At 36.9% G+C, this 16876-nt stretch overlaps 2 protein-coding genes across 2 annotated transcripts; both read right to left on the bottom strand.

Annotated features, from left to right (window-relative positions):
- Positions 1-1732: 1732 nt before the first annotated feature.
- Positions 1733-2308, bottom strand: LOC115224550 (general transcription factor II-I repeat domain-containing protein 2A-like). The gene has a single exon (XM_029795461.1). The coding sequence runs from the start codon at positions 2306-2308 to the stop codon at positions 1733-1735; it is 576 nt and encodes a 191-aa protein (XP_029651321.1).
- Positions 2309-2517: 209 nt separating this feature from the next.
- LOC115224549 (general transcription factor II-I repeat domain-containing protein 2-like) lies at positions 2518-3141 on the bottom strand. The gene has a single exon (XM_029795460.1). The coding sequence runs from the start codon at positions 3139-3141 to the stop codon at positions 2518-2520; it is 624 nt and encodes a 207-aa protein (XP_029651320.1).
- Positions 3142-16876: the final 13735 nt, after the last annotated feature.

The raw sequence follows: 16876 nt of genomic DNA, 5'->3' as shown, positions 1-16876 counted from the left end.
TTTGACTTGTTTTTTCATATATATATATATATATATACACATACATAATATATATATATATATTATATATATATATAATATATATATATATATATATATATATATATATATATATATATATATATATACAGCAAAAATGGTGAAACAGGTCAGTTGATCCTAAATTCTTTGTAAACTAAATATATCTCCTTCTGTGTATATATATACTACTAAAACATGACCTTTTTGAACTTATAATTTTCTGTGTATATATATAGATACTTCCAAACAAACATGATTTTTAATGAAATCCTGATAGGTTTTATGAACTTGTTAATAATTTCGCAAAAAATTTTTCTGTAAACTGTTTTTAACATCTTCTTATTATTACCAAAGAGTGTATATAAGTATTGCAACTTTTTGTATCCAATATTTTAATGAACTTTTTAATATTCTCCCAAGATTTTTCCTTGTAAACTACTTTTAACATGTTCTTATTATTATCAAAGAACGCATATATGTATTGTAATATTTGTGACAACGAGTACCTAACGCAACAAAGCTTTTACATGTTACTTTTGTCAATCTTTTTCTAAAGAAGTGAAACCGGTCAAGTGAATAAACATCTTTTGAAATTGCATTTTGAAACCTTCTTTCGTATATATTTCCACTCGTGCGGTATCTTACAACTTTACTTAGTTATATATATATATAAATTTTAGTAGTTGTTGGCTGGCAAGTAAGGCTGCACCGTCTGGCGCTAAATTCGAAATCGTATGAAACCAGCATTACTTTTGCTGACCTAACAGAGGTAGACGGTTTTATTGTTCACTCGAATTTTTCCCTATCATGCTTGTATCAATTTTCTGACTATTCCATGGCACAGCAGTAATTTTGATCTCTATTTTTAGTAATGCAGGTGCTCACCTAGTACCCTTGTGTGTGTGAGTATATATATATATATATATATATACACATAAATAAACGAATAAATAAATATACATAGAGTGGTTGTATACTGTCAACTTAACGTAACAGTCCTGTAAGGGAATTACACCACCGCTGTTTAGCCCTAGGAAGCATCGACGCTTTCTGTCAGCTTTGACACATTTCCTGGGTCCTTATATATTTACGAAAGGGAGACAAACACCCCCAACAGCTAGGCCTGCATCTAGAGACATGCATGTTTCTGGGTCTTGCCCATCATCAGTCTCGAACAGTGCGTCTTTGGAACCTTGGCGGGCCTCATTTATAAAAATCAAGTGAAAATATTTTTAAATTTAAGTGATTTAATTTATTTTTTAGAGTATCGGGTTCATGTTTTTCGGTTATTTGCTCCTATAGTTGAAATTATTACAGGAACCTCGGTTATTTTGGACAGCCTGTTATTGCTTACAAATTGCCAGGAACGGAATTTTCCTAGTAAAATCTGCACTAATTGTGGACAACCACCTCTTAATATTATGGACAACCATGATGAATATTATACTTAAATTCTAGGATACCCAAAATAAAAGATTTTAAAGAGAAATAACAGTTTATTAATATGAATTGATATCTGAAATTAGAAACGTCACCTGAAGCATTTATTTGAAAAACAAAGCGGCTCTGTAAATAACAATGTCAATGAGAATGATGCAGCTGACTACTGTCATTTACCAGTTTGTCAAAATTAGGTGTCAAGTTGCTTGTGCTGATTCTTAACACTGACTGAAGATTTGAGTCTGTGAGAAGTGATCGATTCTTCCCCTTGTTAATTTTCATGATGGAGAAAGTCTGTTGATGCAAACAACACAAACATCTTTCTTGCAAATTTCTTTAGATTTTGAAACTTTTTTGAATGTAGAGAAGCATAAAACTCGACTAGTGGTTTACTTTCAAACATCATCTTTAAAGAATTGTCGGCTTGCAAATGAATCAGTTCTATCTGCAGTTCCTCGGTAGTTGTTTCAATGTCACAGGCAAGAGGTGAGTTAAGCAAATCGAACAGGCCTTCAACTGCCTTGAAATCAGCAAATCTTCTAATGAATTCCTTTTGTAAAGCCATCAACTTGGAACTGTACTTGTCCGATGATTCTTGTGTAACAGACTGTGTTTTCAGCAGAGGGAAGTGAATAAATTTTTGCTCATTCAGCTGCTTGGCAAAAAGTCCAAGCTTCCATTGAAAAGCTTTCACTTCCAGGTACAATTCATGAGCAAATATACCTTTGCCTTGCAGTTTTGTGTTAAGTTCATTCAGCTTCTGCATTATGTCCACAGCAAATGCAAAATCACAAACCCATTCGTCACTCTCCATTTCGTTTAAAATGTCACAGGAGATGTCTTGCATTTTGAGAAACATAAGAATCTCTGCTTTGAGGTCCCATACTCTCTTAAGAACTTTTCCAATGCTTAACCAGCGGACATTTGTGTAGTACAGCACATCAGTAAAATCAGCCTCCACATCCTCCAAGAAACTTCGGAATTGCCTGTGTTTCAATCCCCGTGATCTTATTAAATTCACTGCACGCACCACAGGTTCGATGACATGTTTGAGTTTTAAAGATGACTTACAAAGGCTTTCTTGATGTATGATGCAGTGAAAAGACAACACACTGTGTAGTGGAAATCTTCTTTGATTTTGTCATTCAACAACTTCACAAGGCCGGAATGTTTACCGGTGAGTGAAGGAGCTCCATCGGTTGTAATGCTGGCCTGTTTATTTAGGGTTAATCTAGACCTGATTGAACTGTTAATGACACTGTTGAACAAATCTTTTCCAGTAGTAGTGTCTTTGAGAGACTCCATAGATAACAATTCCTCTGTAATTTCAAAGTTTTCGTCAATTCCTCTGATGTAAATGAGTAACCGAGCAGTATCCTGAATATCAGTACTCTCATCTAAAGCAATAGAAAACCACTGAAATCGACCACTGGCTGTTAACAGCTGTTCATGAATATTCACGGCAATTGCATCAATGCGACGAACAATAGTTCTTCGTGACAGGGAAATGGCTTCTATTTTTGACTTAACTTCAGGACACAACGCTGACAGCATCAACCATACAATCTTTGATAAATTCTGCTTCTGCGAATGACTTGTTTTGCTTTGCAATTTTGTTGGCCAATATAAAACTTGCCTTTCTCGCGTTCCTTTGTAAAGAGGAAGTTTTATCAAACACATTTTGCTGTTGCTTCAAACGTTTTGTCAGATCATTTGCTTTCTTTTACAGTTCTTGTTTTGATAAATTGTGTCCAAAATTGGCGTGCTTCGTTTGAAAGTGGCGTTTCAAATTATATTCCTTGAACACAGCAACTGTTTCAGAACAAATCAAACATGCAGCTTTCACTCCAACATCGGTAAAGAAATACTTTTCAGTCCAATTTTCATTAAAAACACGACATTCCTCTTCAATTTTTCGCTTTTTAGATAGCTTCGAACAACTCATTTTGGGTAAATTTTATTAGACAACAAAAGCTAGTTTGAAACACTCGTGTCTGTACTAAATTCAAATAATCGATAGAGTGAATGATAACCAACCACAGCTCTGTGTCCAGAAAAAGCTGTTTCAAGCCCTTTTATTAACCTGGCCGGCTTCTTCATTGGAACGAAACGCATCGTCCATCATGCCCTCTTCACCATCTATCACGTGATTTATTTATTTGAATGTTTCAAGCATATCGATTGACTCATTGTATTGCCACAATACTTGTTTTATTGTTCTATTAATTTTTGAGTTTGTAGGGTCTGACGAGAAAACACAGAAAATATATCTTCACCCGGAAATGTATTTTATTATGATGTCATGGGAATATTTCTCGAAATTTTTCATCGTTTCTCAGTAGCTGAAACAAACAAACAGCGAACAATTTTGTGAAGGCGCGAAACAGTGAACTGAAATAAAATGCAAACTATTGTGAATTACCGTACAACTGAAACAGTTACGAAGTATCTGCATAGGAGTTGGGATTCATAAAAGCTCTCGGCGGGCCGCATGAAAACCTATGGCGGGCCGCATGCGGCACGCGGGCCGTAGTTTGCCCACCCCTGGTCTAGAGTATATATATAGATCTGTATGTATGTATGTATGTATATATCTTATATATTATTAATTTTGCGCCTGTACGACTGGTATTCGCTGCCACTAATGATGGTACTTTGATAGTACTATCTCTCTCACATTTACTTATATATACATACATACATAAACACACACACACACGCATATATATATGTATATATATATATATATATATATATATATATAGTGTAATAAATAAAATATATGCATACATACAAACATATATGTACGTACCTACATCTACATGTATATATACATGCATATATAAATATATATACGTAAGTACAGGACACCACAAAAAGACGTAGAACTCAACAGAAACGAAAACAGAAAATCCATTTGTTTACAACAGAAAGACAGAGACGGGGAACAGCACGAGAACGAAAACGGGAAAAACATTATTTACAACAGAAAAACAAGGTACAGGACAAGCTACACAAGGAAAATCCCCAATCATCAGCTGTCGCTAGTAGACTTACACGTGTTTCGAAGGCAAGACAGGACACGACTCGTCAATACTAGGCCTTCCTGCGAGAGAATTAAAATAAAATAACCTTGCAGAGGGGTAAAACAAGCACGAAAAAATGTAACACAAACAGGACGTAACAATAAAACTGCACAATAAAATACAAGATAAAAATACATGTACAAGAAAATACAAAACGAGAAATAAAATACAATACGAGAAATCAAAATAAACAAGAAAACAAACGAGAAAAACAAACGGAAAGGCCTTTGTTCTGGTTGGTACGGAAGAGGTTCTGGCAAGCGCATGGAAACATGACTTAACGGTTTGAAAGCAGCGTGCAAAAGGATTAGCAGTGACAAAAGTGAGGAGGAGTGAGAGAGAGAGAGAGATAGAGGAAGACACGCGGCTGAGAGAGAGATGAGGAAGAGGGAGAGAGAGAGGGGAAGGTAAAGCAAAGGGAGAGAATTTCGCGTCATAATTATATTATAAAACAATACTGAGAGGATAAGAAACGGAACGAAGCGAAGAATCGAACGAACCCGACGCGAAGTGCTGTCAGACAATAGTGTAATATATATATATTTATATATATATATATATATATATATATATATATATATATATATATATATATGTATATGCTTTGAGATCCACTGTTCCCAAAAAGAATTATGTCATGTTTTTTCGAATGTTAATAATGTACGATGACGTCATCAAATGATGTCAACACCCGCACATTCATAATACACACACATATGCATGTACATATATGTGTGTGTACACACACGCACACACTCAAATGCACAAAACGTGATGAAAGCGGACGATGATCTTTCAGTCTTGACTGCGTCCGATCTGCGATCATCGAAGCATCGATTTATAAACTATAAGCTGTCAAACGTTACACTACCGGCCTCTATAATATATCGATCTTAGAACAAAATAATATTGCTCGTGACATCGACATTATACGCTGAAGAAGCCTTGCGTGTGGCACTAATTTCCTAATGGGAGTTCTGCTGCTACTACTACTACTACTACTACTACTACTACTACTACTACTACTACTACTACTGCTGCTGCTGCTGCTGCTGCTGCTGACGTTGCTACTTCTACTACCTACACCACCATCCACTACAACCGCTACTAATACCACAACTACTGCTACTAATACCACAACTACCACTACTACTACTATTGCTACTACTACTACTACTGCTGTTACCACTCTAATAATAATACTATTACTACTACCTACACTACCATCCACTACCACCGCTACTGCTACCACTACCACCACATCTACTACTACTATTACTACCACTACCACCGCTACTACTACTACTGCTACTACCACTAATGCTGCTGCTGCTACTACTTCAACTACTACTACGGCCTACACCACCATCCACTACCGCCGCCGCCACCATATACCACATTCTACTACTTCATCTTGTACTATTACTATTAGTAATATTGCTACTGCTTCTGCTTTATAAAAGGGGATACATATTAGTTAAGGTAAGGAATCGGCAGAGCCATAAGAGCGTCTGACAGATCGCTTTGCAGTAATTGCTACGGCTCTCTATAATCCGGGTTCAAATCCCACTGGATTCAAATTTGCTTTTCATTATTTCATAATCAACAAATCCAGTACACCTGCACTGAGATACGTCCTCCTCTTCCCATTACTCTTGAAGGAATGGGATCATTTCAGTCCCGGACAGTGATGGACCCAGGGAGGAATAGAAAGCCAAAATTCTAATCGCGCCATGTTTGAACTCTATCATGGAGCTCCATCACCGTATCATAGAGGTGTAGGTACTTCATCAAGAAGTTGAGAGACCAAGGCGAAACGTCTATAAGACTCAAAAATCAGATTGCTGGTAGGTAAAAAGCTTTTAATGCTAATTCTTCACTATACACAGGCTTTCCTTTAAAAATGTATATACAAATTGACAGCTGAAAACTCGCTTTTCATTTCTTTTTAGATTTCCCCCCTTATAAAGAAAGGAGCCAAAATAAGGCTGAAGAAACGATATTTATCTTAAAGAAAGACTCGAAGTTTGAAAACCCTGAGGAGAGAAAAGGTGGTGTTATATTCTTCCATCTTGGATAACCCATCTCTGTCATAATAATCTCAGGGCTTGTCTTGTTGTGGACTGGACGAAGAACTTTAGTATAATACCCTGCACCTTCACCGGACTTCACACTACAAAATATTTTATGTAGTTTAAGGTATGAAGCCGGCAACAGTCGACGGACTGAGGGCAGCGACTATAAAGAATGTGCATTAATGTCGGTACCAAATGTTTCTTAATGCTTACTTTTCTGTTGCTTCGCGTTGAAAAGTTTGAAGAAAAGGCATTCAATACAAATATCTCCGTTACAAAGCTCACCACCGTCACCACAAAGAACTTCATCACAAAGCTCTTTAAGTTAGCACTACTACAAATCTACAATATATCCACTACCACCAGAACCACCATCAGTACCACTATCCCCACCACCACTACCACCACTACCACTACCACCACCACTACCACAAGCAGAACCACAATCGCTATCTCCACGACGACGACGATGACCACCACCACCACCACCACCACCACAACGACGATGACGACCATTACCATTGCCTCCAACATTAACACCCCCACCACCACTACTATCACCAGAACCACCACCACCACCACCACCACCATCACAATCACAAACACCACTACTTTGCTTCAGTGTTATTTATTTTTTACATTAATCTTAATATTATTTCGGCCAGAGTTCTTTCGTCACACTCCTGTGACCACATTAGCGGTCTATATGTATATGTACATATATATATATATATATATATATATATATAATATATATATATATATATATATTATATATATATATATGTATATATATATATATGTGTGTGTGTGTATATATATATGTATGTATATATATTTATGTATATATACATATCTATATCTATATCTATCTATCTATCTATCTATCTATCTATCTATCTATCTATCTATCTATCTATCAATCTATATATAAATATATATATATGTATATATATACATGTATATATATATGTATATATGAAAAAGAAAGAGCAGACAAAGAAGCCTGGGCTATAGACAACATAAAATCTAACCCCAGAGCTTTCTACAGGTATGCCAAAGAAACAGCTACGGTGCACTGTAGGATAGGGCCACTCCTTGAAAAGGATGGCACACTCACAGGAAATCCAATGAAGGTAAGTGAAATACTAAATGAGCAATTCAAGAGTATTTTCACGCCACCCCTTGGGCATTTCCAAATCACCAATCCAACTGACTTCTTTACCACTACAGATATAAAATCGGAGGCAGCAATGATTGATTACATCAATATAAAGGAAGACGATGTAATCAAGGCTATAGATGAAATGAAAACAAACTCAGCTACTGGCTCAGATGGATTACCAGCAATCCTTCTAAAAGTACGTAAGAGATTCCTAGCAAGACCACTGCAGTTCCTCTTTCAGAGCTTCCTTGCAGCTGGCAAACTTCCAAGAAAACTGAAGAAAGGTAAAATATGCCCTATTCATAAAGGAGGTAGCAGAGCGGAGATCAAGAACTACAGACCTATCTCTCTGACCTCACACATCAGCAAGGTCATGGAACGAATAGTCAGAAGGAAACTGATCACCTTCCTTGAAGAAAATGACATGGTTTCCGACCAGGAAGAAGCTGCTTAACTCAGCTCCTACAACACTATGACTGGATGCTGAAACGACTGCTCAACTACTCAAATGTGGAAGTCATATATCCCGACTTTGCAAAGGCCTTTGATAAAGTCGATCATGGAATGCTATGTCACAAACTGCGTGATCTTGGCATAGTTGGAAAATTGGGAGAGTGGCCTCATGACTTTCTGAAGGATAGAAGTCAGGTGGTAGTAGCCAACACGCAAATAGTGTTCCGCAGGGCACTGTTTTGGGACCACTACTGTTCATAATGGCCCTCTCAGATATACTCTCAGTAACGCAGAGAGCCACGATCACAAGTTATGCAGATGATAAAAAAGTTTCACAGGCAATACAGAACCCTGAAGACACTAAGCACCTGCAATGTGAGCTGGACAAAATATACAAGTGGGCTGAAAAGAATAGCATGCAGTTCAATGCTGAAAAGTTTCAAGCTCTATGCTATCAGCACGCAAAACTAAATGCAATACCCAATAAATACACTGGACCTGGAGGGACTGCAATCCCAGAGGCACAATCAGTGCGAGACCTGGGTATTTACATGAGTGATGATGCAACCTTTCATGCGCATGTTACTAAATTGGCAATGAAATGTAGGCGGCTGGCCGGATGGATTCTTAGAACCTTCAGAACAAGAGACCAGGAAACCATGATGGTCCTCTGGAGGACACTTGTCCTAAGCCACTTTGACTATTGCTCTCAGCTATGGTCACCATCCAGTGTCAAGTTAATCACAGAACATGAGGCGATCCAACGAAGCTACACGAAGAAGATAGCCTCTGTGCAGCATATAAGCTATTGGGAAAGACTCAAGAGATTAAGACTCTATTCCTTAGAGCATAGGCGAGAAAGATATGCCATAATATACATCTGGAAGATCCTAGAAGGACTTGTTCCAAACTTTGGCATCGAGAGTTACACAAATGCCAGAACTGGGCGCCACTGCATAGTGCCGAGGACTCCAAATTTGCCATCAAGATGTAGGACAAGATACTGTGATAGCCTGGGCTTCCGAGGCCCACATCTCTTCAATATCCTCCCGAAGAACGTAAGAGACCTGCATGGGGTGAATGCAGATGTCTTTAAAATGAAACTGGATCTCTTCCTGTCAGGTGTCCCAGATGAACCAACTTCACGGCAGGAGGTGCAGATGAGGGCAGCTGCATCGAACTCTCTCATGCACCAGATGGCATTTGCTAAAAAGCATTCGTGAAGTAAAATCATGTAGCAACACCAAATGGCGGTGCCCCAGCATGGCCACGGCTTGTGAGCTGAAAGTAGATAAAAATATATATATATATATATATATATATATATATACATGAATTTATATTCCTATGTATATAGAGGTAATGCTATTTGTATATTAGTGATAATTGTATTTTATTATTCTCGTCTCATAGTATGTAATTGATATATATAATTGATAAAGGTGATGTCTTCAGTAACTCTATTATCATATTATTCTCGATAATAAATAAACATTAAAAGATATGATACATAAAGGTGTTTATACATTATCTCTATGTGTTATCTCTCTTTATCGTTTATCACTATGCATATCACACAGAAGTAACTGATAGTATATTTAACTTATAAATTATGTATAAAATGAACACCACAGATGTCACGCGCAAGCGATAGTAACTTGATGGAACCTACAACACGTTTTAATATGTTTTTGGAGTCTATTTAGGGGCAGGAGGCATAATAAAATCTTCACTATTTCCAGTGAAATATCGAGGGTTCATCCGCTACTCATTCTAGCCGAGAGTAGCCTGGAAGAGCATGAAATAAATAGCCTTGATCAAAGATGCTTCCAAGTCGAGAATCGAAGACTCGACTTCATGTTGGAGAGCCCGAAACCCCACTCAGAGGGAAACGTGCCAACAAAGCACCAGCATCGTTGTTATGAACGAATCTTTGTCATTACCATTTTAGATAATATTTGGTGTCTAAATTTTCTTCTAGTCAACATTAATACATACACTGCCCCACCATATATATATATATATATATATATATAATATATATATATATATAATATATATATATATATATATATATATACGAGGGGCGTTCAATAAGTAATGCCCCTGACCCACTTCCCATAGCAGTAGAGCAACGAAACTTTGCACAGTTATTAGTCTTTCTCTACATAGGAACCACCCAGAGTTACGCATTTCTCCCATCGTTTGATACAGCTCTGGAGACCGTTTTTTTTTAGAAGACCCAGCTTGGTCCTCCAACCACGACATGACTTCAGAAATCAAGGCTGCATCATCTGGGAAACGTTTTCCTTTCAAAAACAACTTCATGGCTGGGAAGAGGTGAAAAGCAGAGAGTGCAAGGTCAGGAGAGTAGGAGGGATGGGGGAGAAGTACATAGCCGCACGCCTGTGCTTCTGATCTAGCGACCATCGAGTTGTGGACCGGAGCGTTGTCCTGCATGAGGATGATGTCTTTGCTGATCTTGCCCCGCCTCTTGATTTTGATAGTTTTTCTTAATTTCCTCAAAAGTGAAGCATAATAGACTCCTGTAATTGTGGTACCCTTTGCCAGGAAATCTGTTATCAATACTCCGTCCTGGTCCCAGAAGACTGTGAGCATGACCTTGCCAGCGGAGGGCTGCACTCTTGCTTTCTTTGGAGGAGGTGAGTCACGGTGCTTCCACTGCATTGACTGGGCTTTGGTCTCTGGATCATAGTGATGGACCCAGGTTTCATCCTGTGTAATCAGTCTTTTGAAAAATTTTGACTCATCTTCTTGGCACATCTCCAAATTCATCCTCGAGCACTCGATGCGTTCTTGCTTCTGGAAAGGTGTGAGCAACTTGGGAATCCATCTGGCAGACACATTTTGCATATGGTCATGAATGATAGTTTCCACAGACCCGGTACTAATCTTGACCTCGTGGGCTATTTGGCGAATAGTTATTCGTCGATCTTCCAAAATGGCAGCCTCAACTTCACGGACAGATGCCTCATCAATGGCAGAAGTGGACCGACCAGATCTGGGAGCTGTTTCCACCGAGTTCCGACCATCTTTGAATTCACGATGCCAGCGTTTTACATGGTCATATGATGGGGCATCATTACCATAAGTTACTTTCATTTCATCAAAAGTCTCCCGTGGTGTGCATCCTTTCAAATACAAAAGCCAGATCACTGCTCGACACTCAACAGGCTTCATTTCACACTTGACTCAGTTCAAACACCTGTAAATCAGAAACCCCAATTAGTTCAGAGCTGTAATTTGCTACCTACTCTATATAGAGACAAATAATTGCACACTCAAAAGTTTAGCTAGATCAAACAACTACAAGTGGGTCAGGGGCATTACTTATTGAACGCCCCTTGTATATATATATATATATATATATATATATATATATATATATACACATATATGCATACATATATACATACATATCTAAATTGTAACATGTGGAATCCACCCTATATTTTTTTTTTATTATGAATAGGTACAACATATTCTATAAACTGAATTTTACTGTTTTAATTATACAACTCTATTATGGCCATCACGTCGAATAGCACCACGAATAATACCATTACCTTCTCCATCACCAGTAAACTCATGAAGGTCATCACCAACTTAACCACAATCACGAAAGCGGCTACACACGATCCACATCACCAGCCTCACGCTACTACAATCCTAACACTCAAATACAACTACCACTACCACCAACACCATCAGCATCACCATTCTGTTCGCAATGCCATGACAAATTCCTACAATTATAAAACGAGGTAAACAACAACACAACTATTAGCACTTTAGATTGAAAGATATAAATATCTGTGTGTGTGTATATATATATATATATATATATATATATATATATATATATATATATATATATATATATAGTCCTTACCTTCGGAAAGGCGGAGTAGATGAGACAGATTCAACTGATGAAGGGAATGTTCCTTATGTTGCGTGTCTCGGTTCTCTGTTTTTATCGTTGTTCGAAAAAAAAGTTTGTTTTCTATGTTTTTATTCTTATGTTTTCGTTTCTCATTGTGTCTACGTGTTTTTTATGTTCGGTACCATTATATGCATGTATATATACATCTATATGTAGGTATGTATATCTGTGTATGTATATATATTATTTATATTATATTATATTGTATATATATATACATATATATTTATATATTACTCTTTTACTTGCTTCCATCATTTGACTCCGGCCTTTCGTCGAGCAAATCGACCCCAAGACTTATTCTTTGTAAGCCTAGTACTTATTCTATCGGTCACTTTTGCCGAACCGCTAAGTAACGAGGACGTAAACACACAAGCATCGGTTGTCAAGCGATGTTGGTGGGGACAAACACAGGCACACAATATATACACATATATATGCAGCAATATCTGTATGTATGTAATTAGGGTTAATAATATATCGGTACGAATGATAATAATATAAAAGTGTGCAATAGATGTATATATTTGATAATAGTGGAGTCTCCAACAACTCTATTATCTGATTAAACTAGATTATAAATAAAAAAATTAACGATATGATAAATAAAGGTGTCTGTACGTTATCTCTGTGCGTTATCTCTGTGTATCTTTTATCAATTTAGATCGAGGAAATTGACTTTATATATAACTAATGAATTGTGTATAAAATGAACACCACAGACGTCACTCTTAAACGAGAATAATTTGATGGAGATGTACCATGCTTTCTTAAATGTCTTTCGGGCTTATGCAGGCGCGAGAAGGCATGGAATCTCTCAGTATTCCCACCGTTCTCCCTGCAAAACGTCGAGGATTCGGACAGTACTCATTGCAACCGAGTGTTCATGCATATACTGAACAGCGCCTCCGTAAATCTAAATGGCCAATACGTTTTCTCCGTGATGTAAGGATTACATCTACTTAAATTTCCTTTTTCTTCTGGCTCTTAAATTTTAAATTCTTCTTAAAATAAATTCTAACTCAAATGGAAATATTTCTACAGTAACAGTTTATTTTCTTATCACCACTAGCATCGAATGAACCATTACTTGGACAAATCCTCATTAACATGCACCCTATTAATTAATTAATTAGATTATTTATTTATTTTGATCATTAGATTTTCTAATGCTGTCATACACACCAGTAAAAAAGAAAGGATGGTCACGAATGGAAAGCCACTACCTTCTATGAAACAAAATCAAGTCAAATCCTCAAACATGATAGTCACCATTCTTCCCAAGGATTGGAACATTTCTCGTAATTTCTTTTACTGCACATAATGCAAGGTGTCTTCTAATACAGTACCAAGCCGTTGAATGCTTTGTGAATAGATTTGAGAGAAGGAAACTGAAAGAATCGTGTCATATATAATCATGCGTGTATTGTGTATGTGTGTGTGTGTTTATGTATATGTGCGTCTTTGTGTCTGTGTTGTGCCCCCACCATCGCTTGGCAACCGATGCTGGTGTGTCTACATCGCCCGTAACTTAGCGGTTCGGCGAAAGTGATCCGATAGAATAAGTACTTTGCTTACAAAGAATAGATTCTGGGACGATTTGTTCTACCAAAACCATTTAAGACGGTCCTCCAGCATGGCCGCAGTAAAATGACTGAAACAAGTAAAAGAATAAAAGAATACACACACATATGTATGTATGTATGTGTGTGTATGTATGTATGTATGTATGTATGTGTGTGTGTATGTATGTATGTATGTATGTGTGTGTGTGTGTATGTATGTATGTATGTATGTGTGTGTGTATGTATGTATGTATGTATGTATGTGTGTGTGTATGTATGTATGTATGTATGTGTGTGTGTGTGTATGTATGTATGTATGTATGTGTGTGTGTATGTATGTATGTATGTATGTATGTATGTGTGTGTATGTATGTATGTATATATGTATATATGTATGTATGTATGTATGTATGTATGTATGTATGTATGTATGTATGTATGTGTGTATGTATGTATGTATGTATGTATGTGTGTGTGTATGTATGTATGTATATATGTATATATGTATGTATGTATGTATGTATGTATGTATGTATGTGTGTGTGTATGTATGTATGTATGTATATATGTATATATGTATGTATGTATGTATGTATGTATGTATGTATGTATGTGTGTGTGTATGTATGTATGTATATATGTATATATGTATGTATGTATGTATGTATGTATGCGTCTGTCTGTCTGTATGTATGTATATATGTATGTAGGTATGTATGTCTGTATGTATGTATGTTTGTATGTATGTATGTATGTATGTATGGATGTATGTATGTGTGTATTATGTATGTATGTATGTATGTATGTATGCGTCTGTCTGTTTGTCTGTCTGTCTGTCTGTCTGTCTGTCTGTATGTATGTATGTATGTATGTATGTATGTACGTATATATACGAATGTCTTCCACTCATATTCCATCTACCAAATTCACGTACAAGGCATTAATCAGCCCGGAGCTATAGCAGAAGATATTTGCTTCAGTGGGATTGAACTTGAAACCACGTTATTGCCAAACGAGGTTCTTAACTCCACAACTCCTGCATACTATTTTGTTGCGCGTAGAAATTTTGAGAAATTGCTGGTCTCGCACGCATGCAAGTCACCGCTCTGTACGCGTCTAATGTTGTTGAAGACGAAGGGCGCTAGTCTAAGGCTAGCGATGACACTTGTGTGGTCGTAGGCGTTGCTTTCAGGACACAAAGAAACGAACAGGTACCATAAGACATCTCTTTCGATGCTCTGATTATTCTTCTAATTCAATACATGGATGGGAACTGTTCTTATCGACCTCGAAAGAACCAAACTCAAATTTGACACCGACTGAATTTGAACACTACGCAAAGCTGGTAAAATGTCATGAGCCAATCTCACCAACGCTCTAACATTCCTGCCAATTTACTATCGTTTTTTTCATCTTCACTCATGGAAATTTCCATACTTAACCATTTTGGCATGTACGATAAAGCAATGTCTGTGTTTTGGCTGAGGGGATTTAATAATACAGAAACATACCCGGAGTGTTTTCTACCAAAACTTACACGAGGTTTCAAAATAACATTACAAATTGAACTAATCTTCTAGTTTCTTCATATTACAACTATTTCTATTGTATGTAAATTATGGTAATTTAACACTAAAATCTATGGGACACCTGAGTCCGATATCCGTGACAAATAATTTGGCGAAATACTCTGCCGTCCTTGAAACGTGTAAATGTTTTGATGTCCACTTCATTAAATATATAAAACACTAATTTACCAATTACTGTTATTGATTCATTTTTCCATACTTCTTTCCTGTGCCAACAAAAGAAATCAATATTAGTTACTGGTATGGTTTAACTTAGAGAAACTTAGATATTACGTTTCGGCACTCATTATTGGCCAGGCCATGTCTAAGTTAAATGACTAGACAAAAAATGTTCAATAATTTAGAGTGACAGAAAAAAAAAATTATGGTGGATTCTCCGTCGATTTTCACGAAGAGCAATTGGTATTTCGTTGGTTGGATAAATTGAATTGTTAATTGATAAATGAATATATTCCACCGACGTGTGCATGTAACGTAATCATCAGGCCGAAGAATAAAGTAGAATTATGTGAAACACACACACACACACGTATGAATTTAGATACTACATAAATACATGTACAAACTCAGACACACACGAATACATATATGTAAATAAATTCATATATGCATATGGGGACAGAAGGAGACAGAGAGGAGGGGGTGGGAGGAGGAGAAGAAGAAGAAGAAGAAGAAGAAGAAGAAGCTCTGCTAACTGATGCGCTTTATCTGTTGGGCCCCAAAAAGATGGAACGCAAATTTTACCTCTGCATGATTTTTAACATAGAATGGAGCAATTACCATTAGTTATAATATCGGACGTCCATTGTCCCGTGTTTTATTTTTCAATAGATCGTGATATGATGTTATTTAACTGTCTTTCTGTTGCAGTTGAAGAGAACACCACCGCATAGAAGCTTCATCGTTCGTTGGTATAAAGTAAAATGTGAGTATACCGAGTTAATGCCTTCTTAAGGGGGGAGTTAATGGTGCAAAGCAACGGTGTAAATCGCTAAGGTTTATTACTTAACGGCAAATACACTGCGATAAGTTTTCCATTTCTGTACGTGCTGAATCCAATATCATGGCAAGGTTAATTTTATTTTCTCCCTTTAGAGCTGATGAAATCAAATAGTGTGGTCAATGATATCAACCGATCGATTCTCTCCTTTCAAAATTCCCGACATTTTGTCAGATCTAGAAATATTTATTTTGAAGGGCGGAATGTCAGAATCACTAACAGGCCAAATAAGATGAATAACGGCCTGTCTTCACAGCATTGGGTTCAAATTCCGCTGTGTTCTACAATGCCTCTCATCCTTTCAGAATCGATAGCATAAGTACCAGTTAAGCACTCGAGTCGATGAAATCTACAAGAATCCCTTCACCCAAAAGTTCAGACATGTGCGTATTGTAGAAAATATTCTACAAATTAAAGGGAAATTCAATAGGGAGGAACAAACCAAGATTCCGACAGGTTTGTCCTGCAAAATTCTCAATAGGTTTGCAGCAAATCTTGCGGAACATGTATTGTGAAAC

Source organism: Octopus sinensis, linkage group LG25 (genome assembly GCF_006345805.1).
Source record: "Octopus sinensis linkage group LG25, ASM634580v1, whole genome shotgun sequence".
Classification (NCBI taxonomy): Eukaryota; Metazoa; Mollusca; class Cephalopoda; order Octopoda; family Octopodidae; genus Octopus; species Octopus sinensis.
The sequence above is the reverse complement of the archived record's forward strand: the minus strand, read 5'-3'. Positions and strand labels throughout refer to the sequence as shown.